The sequence below is a fragment of the Chionomys nivalis genome, chromosome 11 (assembly GCF_950005125.1).
Source record: "Chionomys nivalis chromosome 11, mChiNiv1.1, whole genome shotgun sequence".
Taxonomy (NCBI): domain Eukaryota; kingdom Metazoa; phylum Chordata; class Mammalia; order Rodentia; family Cricetidae; genus Chionomys; species Chionomys nivalis.
Genome location: NC_080096.1, coordinates 78,851,191 through 78,867,705, shown reverse-complemented (window position 1 = coordinate 78,867,705; position 16,515 = coordinate 78,851,191). Strand labels below are relative to the sequence as shown.

The following is a 16,515-nucleotide window of genomic DNA, read 5'->3' as shown; positions in this document are numbered from 1 at the left end:
AGCCTTCTCAGGTCCCACCAAGTTCCTTGGCATGCACGTTCAACCCACAAGCTGAGACTTTGTACATTCTGGCTTCACTGTGTGTGACTGCTTCATAAATATCTGTCTTCTCCACAGATCTGTAGATTCCATGGAGTTAAAGACCATCTAGGAAAAAAAAAGGGTGCTCTTCAGTGTCACAGTCCTTACGGGTTATACACACATGGAGCTAGAGTAGATTCCCAGAATCGGGATGTGAAGACCACAGCTATTCATTCTACTATTCCTTTTTCACAATACTGGGAATAAAGGGTGTTTTGAAAAATATTTACTGAACTAGTTAATGAATGGCTAGACCTTGCAGCTTCTCAGCTCTCTTACAGTGACATCTAGCGACCACTTTCCCAAACTTAACATTCTCTGGTGGACCATGGATTTTAGAAACACTTTACTTTAGAAATTTAGAAATACTTCCAAAACATTGAGTATTTCAACAATGCTAAGCAAAGCTGGCAAAAAGTACAGACACAAAAGATCCTTGATATTGAGCCAAAAAGAAAAGAGCCCAAAACATCCCAACTGCACACTTATCTAAGAACATGCTACAAGGGCGCCACAGCTTAGCTTAAACCACACTGGAGATGAACAGTGTTTGACCTACAGAGGCATCCGCTGGGGGATTCACACAGCAGTAAATGAGATATACACAGTCTTACTCATGAAGTCTCAGAGAGGCACAACACCCATTAGATCACCTGTGTTGCTTATCAGAAACTGCAAGAGCTTCTTCACAGACAGCCCGGTTCCCAGTTTTATAGTTTCTTAATCGGTAACCAGACTTCTATAGATTATCTGTAAGCATAGGTGTATAAAAATACCTGTACATTTTGATGGTTGGTCTTTGGTAATGTATTGGTTGCTTTTCTGTTGCTGCAACAATACACCATGACTAGGACAACTTTAAAAAAAAAAAACATTTAATTGGACTTATGGTTTCAGAGGGTTAGAGTCCACGCTATCATAGCAAAGGCACGGCAGCATCCAGAACTAAGAACGGAAGGCAAAGAGAGCATTCTTGTAATAGCAAAAATCATTTAAAACCTCAAAGCCTGTCCCCTCTCCTCTGACATACTTCTTCCAGCAAGGCCACAGATCTTAATCCTCTCCCAGACATCTATTAACTGAGAACCAAGCACTCAAATGCCTAAGACTTTTCGGGGACAACTCATTCACATAACCACAGTTAGTGTGATGATCATCAATTTACCACAGATATAGACTACACATGATATACTATGCTTTGTTATAAATTCATTACAATTTCATTACAGATGCATTTGCTTATTCAGTTATGTAATATACAAGTCAGTTTTAATGTCATAATACACTCCAGCAAATCTACCAGCCAAAGCAGAAGTTATAAACTTGACTAAAAATATATAGCATTTGTTTTCTCATACCATTTCATAACTTCCATCATGCCTATATATGCTATTTCTTTGTTTGTTTGCTTTTGTATATAGTTACACCATGCTGCATTTAGTCATAAAAGGAAATGCATTTGAACTGAAGAAGTGTATGTGTGCTTTAACTTATAAAATGAGAAAGGGCATTTGCTATATAAAAATCTTTCTTTGGAACATAGTTTCTTTACTTCATGCAGTGTTCATTCACATCACATTAATAAACTTCACTGTAGTTCATTAATTTGGGGCTTCTTAATGTCTACTTTATTACATTACATGACAGCTCTATCATTTGTAGTAATACGGGTTGTTTACATAGAGATCAATCTGCAACACAAATTTAATCTTTCCAAATTCCTGCTAATCATACATAATAAATAACTCGTTGCTCTAAAATTAGTTCACATTCCAACCTTACATCATTCCAAATGCACACACCCCTTTCGACCCCCTTGGACTCACCTGGATCTCCCTTTATCTCTTGGCCTTAACCATGGGAAATGCTTTCTAAATCTGGGGAGGCTTTGTGCTTTTCTAAGTCATCTGCCTGCTGGTCTACTCACATTCTGACTTGCATCTCTTTTTGCCTCTAAAAATCCCTATAGGCACCTGTGCCACCTTCTACCTATTGGCCTGGTATTACACTGTGAAAGAGGCAAGTACACCATGGAGTTCTTTGGAACTCAGTTATTGGTCTACCAAATTGACATCTTCACTGGCCTGGGGCTTCTTAGGAGTTGCCAAAGAGAGAAGAATGGGAACTAACTAGCCTGTGCCTTATCTACTTCATCTTCCTCATTGACATATAATATTTTCATAGTCCTGATTTATGGGACTGTGGTTCCATAAATTCCTGAAATGATGTATTTAAAAATATGTTCAATTCATGAATTAACATTCCAGATGGGCTAGTCAACCATGTGGCCCGGGGACCATCCCTTAGGAAGGTGAGATTTTCTATAGAAACGCAGTACTAGAGAGCTAGGCAGAAGAAACCAACCCTTTCATGAGATGATGAGTTTTACTCCTCAAATACCCTCCCCGAGCACAGTAGCTTACAGAGCCAAGGATACTTAAGCTTTGTAATTCTTCCTGTTTTTCTGAATTATTCCAAAAGTATGTCTTCCCCTTAGCTATTATTTTCTTTTCTTTTCTTTTTTACCATGCTTTCCCTATTGCTTTGGTCATTGCTCTTTCTCTAAATCTCTCTTCCTCACCATACAGCTGCCATTATGAAGATGACCTCCAAAGTGGTCAACCAAATGGCATGTTCTTTTCCCCATTTTTTTCAATTCTCCTCTTCTAGGTACCTTCTGACATAGACACAATGTCAGCTCTGGAGTTCAAAACCCAAATAAAATTGTCTGTAAGCTTCTGTATGGCCCCTTCCTAGTACTGATATGTTGTAGTTAAGAAGTACATGGTAGGGAACAAATTGGAGAAAAACACAACATCTATGAGGTTTTTCTCTGTAGGATCAATCATATACAATTGCTATTATGTAACCAAAAATGGCCAAACAACAGAGATTTCAAATGGATCAATATTATTAAGTATAGCATAGACTTGAGAGTAATGAGGCAAGCATTGTTAGGTTTTTACCAAACCCATGCATTCTTCCCATAGGTTCCTCAGTTAAAATATTTTTCTCTGTCTCTGTTATAGACAATGACTGAGTTGCTATAATTCAAGGAACTGGAATTGACATTTGCTGTCTTCAAAGCCTGGCTCATTGAAAACTTTGACATATAACCCCCCCACCCCAAAATTCTATATTCTTCAACAGTGACCATTGCAATGTCAGGTTAATGGTACAAAAGTATACCAGGCTATGGTGTTGAACCACTTCTCAGAGGAAAGCTGCCTATTAATCAAAATCATCAATTTGAGATTCCACACAAATAAAGTAATGTCTACTGTTTGGGGAAACTGAGATTTGGGGATTTATCAGTTATTGCAGCTAGTGTCATGAAACTATATAGTTACCTGGAACTATGAAGGTATTATATAGGTACCTCCTATTTAGGATAGAATGGTGAAAATAGGTGGCAGGAATCACCATGTTGCTATTGTTACTGAGGACAGTCCTCATTGGCAAAGCATCGGTAAGGACAGGAGCTTCGAGTGTAGGCCAGGTTTCATTTGGCACCTGGGCCACAGATGCTCACCTCCTTTGTGCCATTGTCTTGGATGAGGGTGTAAAGTGGTACCACACGGTTAATCTCCAGAAGCACTGGTGTGGGGCTCAGCTGCTCTTTGCCTGGCCGGCGGCAAAGGTGACAGGTAGACGGACATCGGCCCTTCTCCTCACATCGAATCTCCACACCTGAGATGAGCTGGTCATCTGATAGCATCTGGGCTGTCAGTAGACCGGAGAGGTAGGTAATGAAGGGCATGGATTTCAGTTCCTTCTTGCTGCCCAACTCCGTAGTCTCTAGAGGGTTATAAAAAATAAGTAGTAGCATAGGTCAATTCAATATTCTCTAAATGGCTAAAGTTCTGGTCCCACAAAAAGCATTTATTGAGGAGCTGGTACTTGTCAGAAAAGAACAAAGATAATAAAGTGATTTGTTCATGATGCTTTGGAAAGACGACTGGCCTAATGGTTAAGGAAACAGCATGATGTCTTGCTCTGCTATTTATACTAGACAAACTGTTGCTTTGTGTAGCCCTTACTTTCCACATGTTAAATTTGTAGGTTGCATGAAATGATTCTACAAGCAAGATGTAAATACTCAGATATTTTTCCTAACCAGAAATTCTCTTCTGTCTATCATCAGCTTACACAAATTATACCCTTCTTTTAAGTTTGTACTCCAGTTTTATATTTTCCATAAAACAATATAATGAGGGAAGCATGAACATCAGGTCAAGACAATTTTGGTTTAAATGACAGTTATGCTTGCTAAAACTTCTGTAGCTTTGGGGGGGGGGATCTCTTAATGTTCAGGTATTTGGATTACTAGATGTTTGAAATAGGGTTAATAAACCATTGAAATCAGTTATAAGTAGCAAGTGATATAGATGGAATTATCTGAAATGGACATGATTTCCTCTTCTGGCCTGTTCCATTGGGAAACTTCCTATTGGGCCCATTTTGTCAGGAGCTCTCTGGATATAGTCTGGGCTCACTGTGCTTCCTATTGTGGTCTTAGTAGTTCCGTCTCCGTGTCTTTGCTCACGGTGTCCTGACTTTCTCTTCTGCTCTGCACATCTTTTATATCCAGTAATGCTCTGACTGAATCTATGTAAGAATCGTTTCTTTATAGTCCCAACTCTGAATAAATATGTCTCTTGGGGAAAATAATCTTACCTTAAATTTTCTTTCATTTTCTCTCACTTCTTAAATCATATTATTAATATTTAATGATGTGAGCCCTTGTCACCTGTCTACTTTGGTATCTATCATGATGTTAAGATAATTCTGGGGATATGCTTGATATTCACAGGTGATGCTTGGGAAACTATGAGTGAAGGAAAATACACTCACGATCCAGTTCAGAAATTTTGAAGAATTCTTAAAATCATAAGAAGCAGGACAGCAAGATGTCTCCATATGTATTAGCCTTTGCAGCACAAACTTGACATCCTGAATTCCAGTCCAAGATTCCACACATTGGTGGAAGGCAAAAATAAACTCCACAATGTTGACCTCCTCCCTCCACACATGTCATACACATACAAACACGTTGCATCCAATAAAAATAATGGTGGCTACAGAGATGTGTCAGCAGTTCAAAGCATTTGCTGCTTCTGTAGGGGGACCCAGATTCAGCTCCTAGCACCCACACAGTGGCTCATAACCATCTGTGACTCCAATTTCAGGGGATCCCAAGCTCTCTTCCAGCCTGAATACCAGGTACATGTATGATACACACATACTTGAAGACCAACACTAATACACCTTAAAAATAGACAGACAGACAGAGAGACATACATATAGACAGACAATAAAATCCTAGAGAGTGTCTCAACAAACTGTTTCCACAGGACAAGAGTTAATTGAATAGATAGGAGCTAATACCTATCCATTTCTCAGCTTCAAATACAGTAGTTCTACTTTTATTTATTTAGTAAACTGGTTTTTAATATAAGATTTTATACAGAAATAGAGGCTTGGTGCTGTACCAAAAGCTCCAAGATACCCAGCAATGAGTATGACCCAGAGGGAGACAGTATGTGGATGGTGACTTCAAAATGTGCAAGGCACAATCTGAATGCTAACACAGAGGAAGCCTACATTAAGAAACAGAGCATGGTCCTCCAGATGACAGCTTTTACCAAATCTGGGGAAATAAAGGTAAATCCCTACCTCAGTGGCCACGTGGGCACTAAGCAGTAAGGTCAGAAGGGAAAGTAAGAGGTTTCTCCTCTTCCTGCTCTGGCTTGCAGTGACATGCAGCTGATCTGGAAATGAGCTTGCCGAGTAGAAATACAAATAAACTCGGCCTCCATTCATTACTCTTTCTGCCCTCAGGTCTGGGATCTGGGCTCCACCTTTTCTGTCTGGCTGTCAGCAAATGCATATGAGCTTCTCAGATCAAAGGCTCTGCGGGAGGAAGACAAGGAGAATTCCAGCTAACCACTGCTTCAGAGGATTTAAAAAAGGGTAGTTACTAAGAAAAATAAAACAAGCCTGTGAAAAAGGCATCCCAGCAGCTGGGAGACTGAGAGAGTTTTAGAACCAGACACGACACAAAAGGAGCACGGAAAGGAACAACCATTTGGATAGATGATCAAGAAGAAATTCAAACAAAATTCAAACAGTAAGAGTATTACAAGTCTAGGGGAAAAAGTATGGTGTGTGAGGCATAATCATTCCACTTTCTGCTTTTGTAAATAAAACTTTGTGAGAAATTAGATATACCCGTTCATTTATGTGTTATATATGACCATAGAAACAGAATTGATCAGTTATACTAGGGACTCTATGTATCACAAAGGATAAAACGTACTATATGCCTCTTTACAGGAAATCTTCAGCAACTCCTGTGTATATCTCTTGCATACAGAGTAGGGCACAGAGTTCCAGAGCCATGAGACTTACTTCTAGTAAATATGAAAGTATGAAGGGTTAGGTAATAACGCAAAACAATAGAAACAAACAATCAATACATTTGGACCACGACCCTCCTAAGCATGAAAACATAGTGAGATAGCTTTGCTTCCAAAGCAAATTAAGACACAACAAGCTACTTAAAGGAGACTCATTAGAAATTCTTATAGATATAATCCTCCTATTATAAACCAGAATAGGTGTCTCATAAAGGAAAATTACTTTCTAAGACCAAGCAATGAATTGGTAGCCAATTAATCACATGAATTACTCTTCTCTCCTATTTATTTGTCTAGTTCTTACAAACTGGAGGGTAAAGCACTGGGCTATCAGTATTCCAGGTAAGTTTATTTGCTTGCTTGCTTCCTTTTAATGCAGAAGGTCTCCTGTTTCTCAGGCTGGCTCTGAACTCATGTTCCTCCTCCTCTGATTCTCAAATCCTGGGACTAGTTTTCATGTTCTACCACTCTTGGCTAAATAGCTTGAGTGTTAAAATATGGAAGACATCACCCCAATGGCCCTTTGCCATATGCACATAATTTATTTAGCAAGAAATATTACTCATTGCTGAGGGTTTTATTAATTCCTCGTCAAGCAAGCATACCTAGGCATCTTGTTAACGATGTAACTATCCATTAACTAATCAAATAATCAATAGTCTTTGGTGCTGTGCTTTGATCAATAAATCTTTAGCTTTTTCCATTCATCATCCTCTGTAAGTGGGGTTAAAAGGTAACAACTCAGGCTAAAAACAGCAACACAGCAGCAGTGTAGAATTAACAGATGACCCAAAGGGTTGGCTTTGTAAAAGGAAGGTGCTTGGCAGACATTTGGTCGATATTATTTTTTAACAGGCAAGGAAGTGGAAAACAAACTAGGAAAAGAGGCTCACTTTGAGTTCCCATCCACAGCTATTAACAATGATTCTGTTCTCAAAGGTTGTGCCGTGCCTAAGCTATGACCTAGATGAGTGTTCCAGCAGGAAAGACCATTAGCCATTAAATTGTAAAAGATAAGTTCCTGATCCAGCCCTACCATGTGGCTAAAGTCATCTTCCCTAAAGGCAAACCATGTAGCTCTCCTTCTTTAAACCCTCTGTAACACTTTCCCGCTCTTAAGACAGAGAGCAAACTCTTAGGGTAGGCATACAGTGTGGGATCTAGACTGTTCCCAGTCTCAGCGCTCTGTTCCACCTCATTCTCCTTTTCGCAGCTGCACTGACCTCTAACATTGCATACAGCCTGCCTCTTTCTCTTAGTACCAGCATGCTCTCCTACAGCATGCGTCTGTCTCATCCTGGGTCCTTGATTTCTCCTGGCTGACTTTTATTCATGACCCAGATCTTTATGCAAATATTAATCATTCAGGGAAAATATTACGCTATGTCACTAATGTATAAGATTTATTATTACAGGTTCACATTGCACCTTGATTTCTGTATCCTGTCTCAACAATGTAAAGTGTATTAAAGGAAAGGCTGCATTGGTTTTGCTGATGTACAGATCCAGATCCACCTTACACAGTTCGTGGACCATGTCAGGATTATAAAACAGCTTTTATTGAGGTCTAGGGATTGATCCAAAGCCCCTCCCTCATGCTAACCAAGCGCTCCACCACTGAACTAGTACTATTATTAAATTTTGTTTTGAGTTTGGTTCTCACAAGTTACACAAGTTGGCCTCAAATCTTTGTAATCCGGGAAGTCCTGAAAACTACTATCCAGCTACCTTAGACTTTTAAGTACTCGGGATCACAAGATCTTACCACAAGTCCTGGCTTCAAAAGCATTTCCAATAAATGTTTGTTGCAAACAAAGCATGCTTGTATGCCCAGGCCACTGTGCTAGGCTTTCGGAACATCATGAACACACAAGAGTCAGGGTTTGGGATCAGAAGCATGACAAGTTGCTAGGGAGATATGACTGCCTCACAAAATAAGATCCATCTTTCAAAGGAAAAAAACCAACAAATAAGGCAGTTGGTTGAGTTTTCATGTTTTGACCTCTGGGTTTACATGTAGGCCCTTGCTTTGAGAGGAAGGGAGAGTTGAGTTGAGACAGGCTGTCTGTTTCTAACAGGAAAAAGATAAAGAACGTTTTGAAGAGACTTGTCCTCTGTTCACATTTCCCATCCCTCTGAACAATGCTTCCAAAATAGGATCATGTCTGGTTTCAAGCCTGGTTCAGGCCCAATGACACTACAACCCATTCATTTGAGAACCTGCCAAATGAACTCTCTTTTTTCTCCTCCCAAATTCCTGCTGGGTATTATTTTGTTGCCACCAAAAAAAAAAAAAAAAAAAAAAAAGAAAGAAAGAAAAAGAAAAGCCTCAGCTGAAGTGACAGCTCCTTGTTGGGAAAGCAGCCAGAGCTTTTCGGCAGGAGGTGATGTTGCCCTTATCCAGAAAACCAAACAAAGGTGGCAGACTAAGGGCTTCTGGGAGAGCCAGAGCTGCAAGGCTGTAACAGTGCAGGGCACCGCCTCCCTAGTCAGACAAGCTTCGCTTTAGCAATAGGCTCCTACTTTAAGAATTTGAAGGCTCCACAGGGATGACAGGGGCTCAAATTAGAAGGGAGGAGGGAAAAGAGGGAACCGTTTACGTCATAAAGAGAGGCCGTACTTCCATCAGTGGCCTCCCTAGCATTACTGAAATGGAATCCTTCTTAAGAGGAGTTATTGTGTTCTGATTGGGGGAACACAGTATAATTCGCAGACAGACCCACCTGAAATGTCGTCAGCGAGCCCTATGCTGCTTTGCTGCTCCATGTGAAGTTACCAACCTAATTCAGCCCACAGTCATCAAGGTGTCCTTTCCACACGACACTATAGAACTAAACATCCATGTGAGGATAATAGGAGCTGCTGTTGTTTGCTGGTGCCGCGGTTGCTACAAATGTTTTGTTGCTGTTGTAAGAGATGTTAAAATTGAAATTTCTATTGATATACCAAGACATAATAGAAGTGAGATCCCAACATCAAACCCATAGACACAGAACTTAAAAATGACACACAACCTAAAAACCAGTTCCATAACTCTGGAAACCTCAGCTAGAACAAAGAAACAGAAACAAAAACTGAACAGAGCCCAGTGAGTAAAGGAAAGACCCAGGGACATTTTCTTTGAGACAGTTATGGCCATGTTTGGGGGTCTACAGGATCCTAGGAGCACATCCAGACAATTTTGTCTACTGACTGCAACTTCTGTAAAGGGTTTTTGCTAGTGCTACTTACAGAATTTGTTACTTGATAGAAACTGGGGAAAACAGTAGTCAAGGGTCTACCCTCAAAGAAACTCTAATGGCCTGTGTTAGAAGAGCAGAAAGGATTGTAAGGGGATTCCAAGACATCAGAGGATGCTGGGCAAGAAGTGATTGTTTTCTCCATGGACCAAAGGACAAGATGGCATGGATGCTTTTGAGTCCTCCGCAAGAGTTTCTAACTTCGAATGCTCATGAAGTGAAGCAGAAGAAAAGGCGGATCTGCATTAACCAGCAAAATAAAATAAAAATAACAATGGCCCTGGTCTTGAGAGAAATCTCTACTGTTGGGCATCATAGCATAGACATCTACCCAAGAGAAAGCAACAACTTTAAAAGCCAATTGGAATTGAAAAGGGCAGAGTCAGACGAAGTCTCCCCATCACGGAGACAGAAGAGAACAAAGCGCAAGAATTCCAGCAAAAGCAGTCATACCCTGTCCAATGCCACCATGGAGAAGGGCAAGGGGACTGACTCGTCAAGTTACAGATAATGCCTTCACCTGGACTGCCTCACTGGAAACTGTGCTGACTGTGCAAACTGTCACTGTTCTACAAGTGATAGCTGAGCAGATGTAATCTTATATGATTTGTGTCTAAGGTCAAGGAACATTCTTCTAATTAATGAGTTAAAAGCAGTACGAGAACACACACACAGATTCTGTTTGTTTTCATTTCTACTGTCAATGGAAACAGTAATTGTGACAGTACTTACCACATCTGTAACTTAACTAATGTACTAATTCAATAAATATCTGTCATGCTAATCTAAGTACAAGGACCATGGCCAATTTTAATAAAATTTTGCATTCTTGGCACAAAACAATTTGTTTGCATCATTGTGACAGTCTGGAGATAACTACCTGAGTGAATGAATGAGTGCAGGTGTACATATGATTCCTTTCCTTTAATACTCCTAATTGTATGACAATATGTTAGACTCCAAACCTACCTCAGTTTACCTACCAGATTAAAAACAGCAGGACTCTACTGTATTTTACTGATGACCACTTGTATAAGGCCATATAACGGGTAAAGAGTCTAGCTGTTGCTAGACCATACTACTCCCTTTTTTTCTTACATATATTTCCTCATGGAAAACTTCTTGGTATCAGTTTTCATCCTGCTTGAGTGCCTTCCATTTCACACATGTGTATCTTTTCTGTTCTTGTCACCCCCAGGTAACACTCAACCTTTCCGACCACTTTCACGAACTGGTATGTTTTCATGGGTAGAAAAATTTTTAAAGGTCACATAGTTGGTAAAAGCACCCAATCTTTTATTTGCTATGAATTACCCTCCTATTATTTCTTAGACACTTTTAATGGCATGAAACTTCCTCAGTCTTCTGGGTTCTTCATGGATAAACACTATTAAACATAGGCTAGCATCCAATCTGGGGCAATTCTCATGTTAAGCATTGAATTCAATCTTAGATTTTATGTTGTCTGGGTACCTTGCAGTATTTACACTTGCCTCCTACTCAACAAGCTAAAGCTAGCTAACTAGCTATGTGGATGAAATCCACATCACAGAGACGGTAGAGCACTATGTGGTCCAGGTTCTCATAAAGTGTACGTCTGTGTTTTGTGCTATGTGAATGTGCTCATTTGGGAAACAGAGGCAATGATGCAGAGTCCCCATAAAAAAGCGAATACACAAATGACCTCCTTATCTAATGACCTCCTGACCTCAGCTAACTCTGCAGCTTTCTCACTAAGAGCACAACAGAGCTTGAATTTGAATTCCAGCTCCTGTTTTCCAGTCTGGCCACTTTGATTAGTTATTCACTTCTCTGGTGTGTTATTTTCTTAACTTTGAAATGTCAATGATAATAGTTCTTTTTATTATTATTATTTGAGGGATTAATGGGAAACAGAACTTAAGGAAGAATGTCCAGGACAATGGTGTCAAAAGCATCAACAGAATTCATTTAATCTGGCCCTTCTTGGCCTCCGTCACACCATTTTTCAGTTCTGAAACAAATTTAAATCTGTACATTTTCTCTTGACACCCACTTGGTGCTTTTAACAATGAGAAATTTCTCTTCAACTTCTTGCTTTCTATCTACTGAGTAGGTTGGTCAAGGACTGAGCAGAATTCCACACCCATTGAGTCTGACTGCTTAACTTCACATCACAGGCAAGTTATTTCACTTCTCAGACTTTAGGGAATTGGTAATTTAATTCCCCATTCAAGTGTTCTGAACTTTAAATAAAAAAAGCTCATGCCTATGACTTCCTGTGATCCTATAATTCAATAAAAATGGAAATTGTTGTCATCTTCTTCAGGCTTAGAGTAACCAGTATAACCTAGAAGAGGGCCCTGTCTTGAGAGGAAACAGTTTTCTTCCGAGGGCACTGCGCAGAAGCTCACTGGTGGCTAATGTTTTGGGCAAAGATGGGAAGCAGTCAGAATGTGTTCATAGTATTCTTTTTTTTTTTTTAGAGTTTGTTCAAGGTTTATTTTATTTTTATTTATTTATTTATTAAAGACTTCTGCCTTCTCCCCGCCACCGCCTCCCATTTCCCTCCCCCTCCCCCATCAAGTCCCCCTCCCTAGTCATCCCTAAGAGTAATCCGGGTTCCCTGCCCTGTGGGAAGTCCAAAGACCACCCACCTCCATCCAGGTCTAGTAAGGAGAGCATCCAAACTGCCTAGGCTCCCACAAAGCCAGTTCGTGCAGTAGGATAAAAAAACCCATTGCCATTGTTCTTGAGTTCTCAGTATTCCTCATTGTCCGTTATGTTCAGCGAGTCCGGTTTTATCCCATGCTTTTTCAGACTCAGGCCAGCTGGCCTTGGTGAGTTCCATAGTATTCTTTTCTGTCACTTGAGACTGGGTTGTGACTAGTCAAAGGCAGAAAATCAGGCCAAGTGTGATCTCCTGCTGCCCTCTAGTGTCTTCTTAGGGTGGTTGCTCTTGGAAACTACAGCTTTTTACTAGAGACAGTGTAGGATTACAAGGTACAGGGCTACTGAGTCAAAGTTACTGCCATAATTAACAGTTGAGAAAGGCATTTGCTTAACCGACTCAAATAGGACCAGGTTTGGAGGGAGACACCATGGGGGAGAATAGGAATAACAATCTGTTCAACACTTGTGGTTCTCAGGTATAGACATCTGAGGATATATGCTGGGAAGGTAAACAGAGATGAGAAGAGATTTGAGATACAAAAGACGTCAAAGATAATTGGGAAAGATAAACTTCCAGATGACAATGTATGGCAAAATGCTGTTTTCAGATTTCTCAAAACTAAGCCATGTGATCAAGGCTTCATTTAGTCTGCTCTCTACTTTCCAGGTTACTGTCCATGGAATTAAACTGAAAAAGAGGAGCACCTTTGCCTGGTCCATAAAAAAATGACTTACAGGCTAGCTGCAGGCTTCTAAGTGACCATGGATAAGGTAGACCAATAGAAGCTTATACATTTTTAGTGTGTAAAATAAGGGTGAGGTGAATGACAATACAGCTATTAAATTTTAATATAATGAATTTCCACAATTCTTCCTATTTGTGTGTGCGTGTGAGGGGGTGCCTGAGTGCAGATATGTCCACGACATCTCTGCAGGCCTCTGTGCAGAACAGAAGGTACCAAATCACCAGGAACTGGTGTTAGAGATGGTTGTAAGCTGCACAGTATAGTCAGGACTGAACCTGAATCCACTGTAAGAGGAGCAAGTGCTCCAGACATGGGAGGGAGCTCTCCAGCCCCCTTACCACATTCACAGTAGAAGTGTTATTACCTTTAAGAGGCGACTGAATGAAATTAAAGGGTAAGATCAAGAATAGAAACACTTCCCAACCTTCTAAGTTTTGTTACACAAGTGATGCGATGTTTGCCGCAGCTTTACTAGCCCTGAATTCGCCTCCCTGGGATCCAATTCAAGCACTGTCCTTACGTATCCTGCTAAAACGCAACCTCCAGGGCTCAAAGATTCATCCTTCCACAGGTCTCACTCCCTCACCCCAGTTTTAGAGGGTTGGGAGACCAGGGGTATAAGTCTTAGACAGAATTAAGGGTAAACATATCTTGAAGATGCTAACGTTTATCTTTGGATGGGAATGTCTCTATCATCCTGCTGTGGTAAGACTTAGAGATCGAGATCAGGTCACAGGACACACCAGCCACCCTCAGTTCAAGTAGAGGAAATCAGGTTCAAACCCACCCGTCCCCTTTTATAGGAATCAGCTACGGGCCTTGGTTAGAGGAATGCTGGGAAACACTTTTATTTTATTTTTTTATTAATTAATTAATTATTTAATTATTAAAGATTTCTGCCTCTTCCCCGCCACCACCTCCCATTTCCCCCCCACCCCCAATCAAGTCTTCCTCCCTCCTCAGCCCAAAGAGCAAGCAGGTTTCCCTGCCCTGTGGGAAGTCCAAGGACCACCCACCTCCATCCAGGTCTATTAAGGTGAGCATCCAAACTACCTAGGCTCCCACAAAGCCATTACGTGCAATAGGATCAAGAACCCATTGCCATTGTTCTTCAGTTCTCAGTATTCCTCATTGTCCGTTATGTTCAGCGAGACCGGTTTTATCCCATGCTTTTTCAGACCCCGGCCAGCTGGCCTTGGTGAGTTCCCGATAGAACATCCCCTTTGCCTCAGTGTGTGGGTGCACCCCTCGCGGTCCTGAGTTCCTTGCGCTTGCTCTCTCTCCTTCTGCTCCTCCTTTGGATTGTGAGACTTCAGTCCAGTGCTCCAATGTTGGTCTCTGTCTCTGTCTTCTTTCATTGCCTGATGAAGGTTAATATTCAGGGGGATGCTTATATGTTTTTCTTTGGGTTCACCTTCTTATTTAGCTTCTCTAGAATCACGAATTATAGTCTCAATGTCCTTTATTTATGGCTAGAAACCAAATATGAGTGAGTACATCCCATGTTCCTCTTTTTGGGTCTGGCTTAACTCACTCAGGATAGTGTTTTCAATTTCCGTCCATTTGTATGCAAAATTCAAGAAGTCATTGTTTTTTACTGCTGAGTAGTACTCTAATATGTATATATTCCATACTTTCTTCATCCATTCTTCCATTGAAGGGCATCTAGGTTGTTTCCAGGTTCTGGCTTTTACAAACAATGCTGCTATGAACATAGTTGTATGTTAGGGCATCTCTTGGGTATATTCCCAATAGTGGTATTGCTGGGTCGAGAGGTAGGTTGAACCCGACTTTCCTGAGAAACCGCCACACTGCTTTCCAAACTGGTTGCACAAGTTTGCATTCCCACCAGCAATGGATGAGTGTGCCCCTTTCTCCACAACCTCTCCAGCAGAGGCTATCATTGCTGTTTTTGATTTTAGCCATTCTGACAGGTGTAAGATGGTATCTTAATGTTGTCTTGATATGCATTTCCCTGATCACTAAGGAAGTTGAGCACGATCTTAAGTGTCTTTTGGCCATTTGAACTTCTTCTGTTGAAAAGTCTCTGTTCAGCTCAGTGCCCCATTTTATAATTGGATTGATTAACCTTTTACGGTCTAATTTCTTGAGTTCTTTATATATTTTGGATATCAGACCTTTGTCAGTTGCGGGGTTGGTGAAGATCTTCTTCCAGTCAGTGGGTTGCCTTTCTGTCTTAGTGACAGTGTCCTTTGCTTTACAGAACCTTCTCAGTCTCAGGAGGTCCCATTTATTCAATGATGTCCTTAGTGTTTGTGCTGCTGGGGTTATACGTAGGAAGTGTTCTCCTGTGTCCATGTGTTGTAGAGTACTTCCCACTTTCTCTTCTATCAGGTTCAGTGTGTTTGGACTGATATTGAGGTCTTTAATCCATTTGGACTTGAGTTTTGTGCATGGTGATAGATATGGATCTATTTTCATTCTTCTACAGATTGACATCCAGTTTTGCTAGTACAATTTGTTGAAGATGCTCTCTTTTTTCCATGGTATACTTTTAGCTCCTTTATCGAAAATCAGGTGTTCATAGGTTTGTGGGCTAAAGTCAGGGTCTTCTATTCGATTCCATTGGTCGACTTCTCTGTTTTTATGCCAGTACCAAGCTGTTTTCAATACTGTAGCTCTGTAATAGAGTTTGAAGTCAGGGATGGTAATGCCTCCAGATGATCCTTTATTGTATAAGATTGTTTTGGCTATCCTGAGTTTTTTGTTTTTCCATATAAAGTTGATTATTGTCTTCTCCAGATCTGTGAAGAATTTTGATGGGATTTTGATGGGGATTGCATTGAATCTATAGATTGCTTTTGGTAGAATTGCCATTTTTACTATGTTGATCCTCCCAATCCAAGAGCAAGGGAGATCCTTCCATTTTCTGGTGTCCTCTTCAATTTCTTTCTTCAAAGACTTAAAGTTCTTGCCAAATAGATCTTTCACTTCCTTGGTCAGAGTTACCCCAAGATATTTTATGCTATTTGTGGCTATCGTGAAAGGTGATACTTCTCTGATTTCCTTCTCTGCTTCCTTATCCTTAGTGTATAGGAAGGCAACTGATTTTTTGGAGTTGATTTTGTAACCTGCCACATTACCAAAGGTGTTTATCAGCTGTAGGAGTTCTTTGGTAGAGTTTTTGGGGTCGCTTATGTATACTATCATATCATCTGCAAATAATGAAAGCTTAACTTCTTCCTTTCCAATATGGATCCCCTTGATCCCCTTATGTTGTCTTATTGCTATTGCTAGAACTTCAAGCACTATATTGAAGAGGTATGGAGAGAGTGGACATCCTTGTCGTGTTCCTGATTTTAATGGGATGGCTTTGAGTTTTTCTCCTTTTAATTCAATGTTAGCTGTCGGCTTGCT

General features: G+C 40.5%; 1 protein-coding gene across 5 annotated transcripts in view; it reads right to left on the bottom strand.

The window, feature by feature from the left end:
• The window catches only part of Astn2 (astrotactin 2), a 987,955-nt gene that overhangs the window by 195,330 nt on the left and 776,110 nt on the right, over window positions 1-16,515 (bottom strand). For all 5 annotated transcript variants that reach the window (XM_057784267.1, XM_057784266.1, XM_057784268.1 and 2 more), the window contains one exon: window positions 3,614-3,879. In XM_057784267.1, coding sequence (XP_057640250.1) covers window positions 3,614-3,879 — 266 coding nt within the window. The remainder of the gene's footprint in view (window positions 1-3,613; window positions 3,880-16,515) is intronic.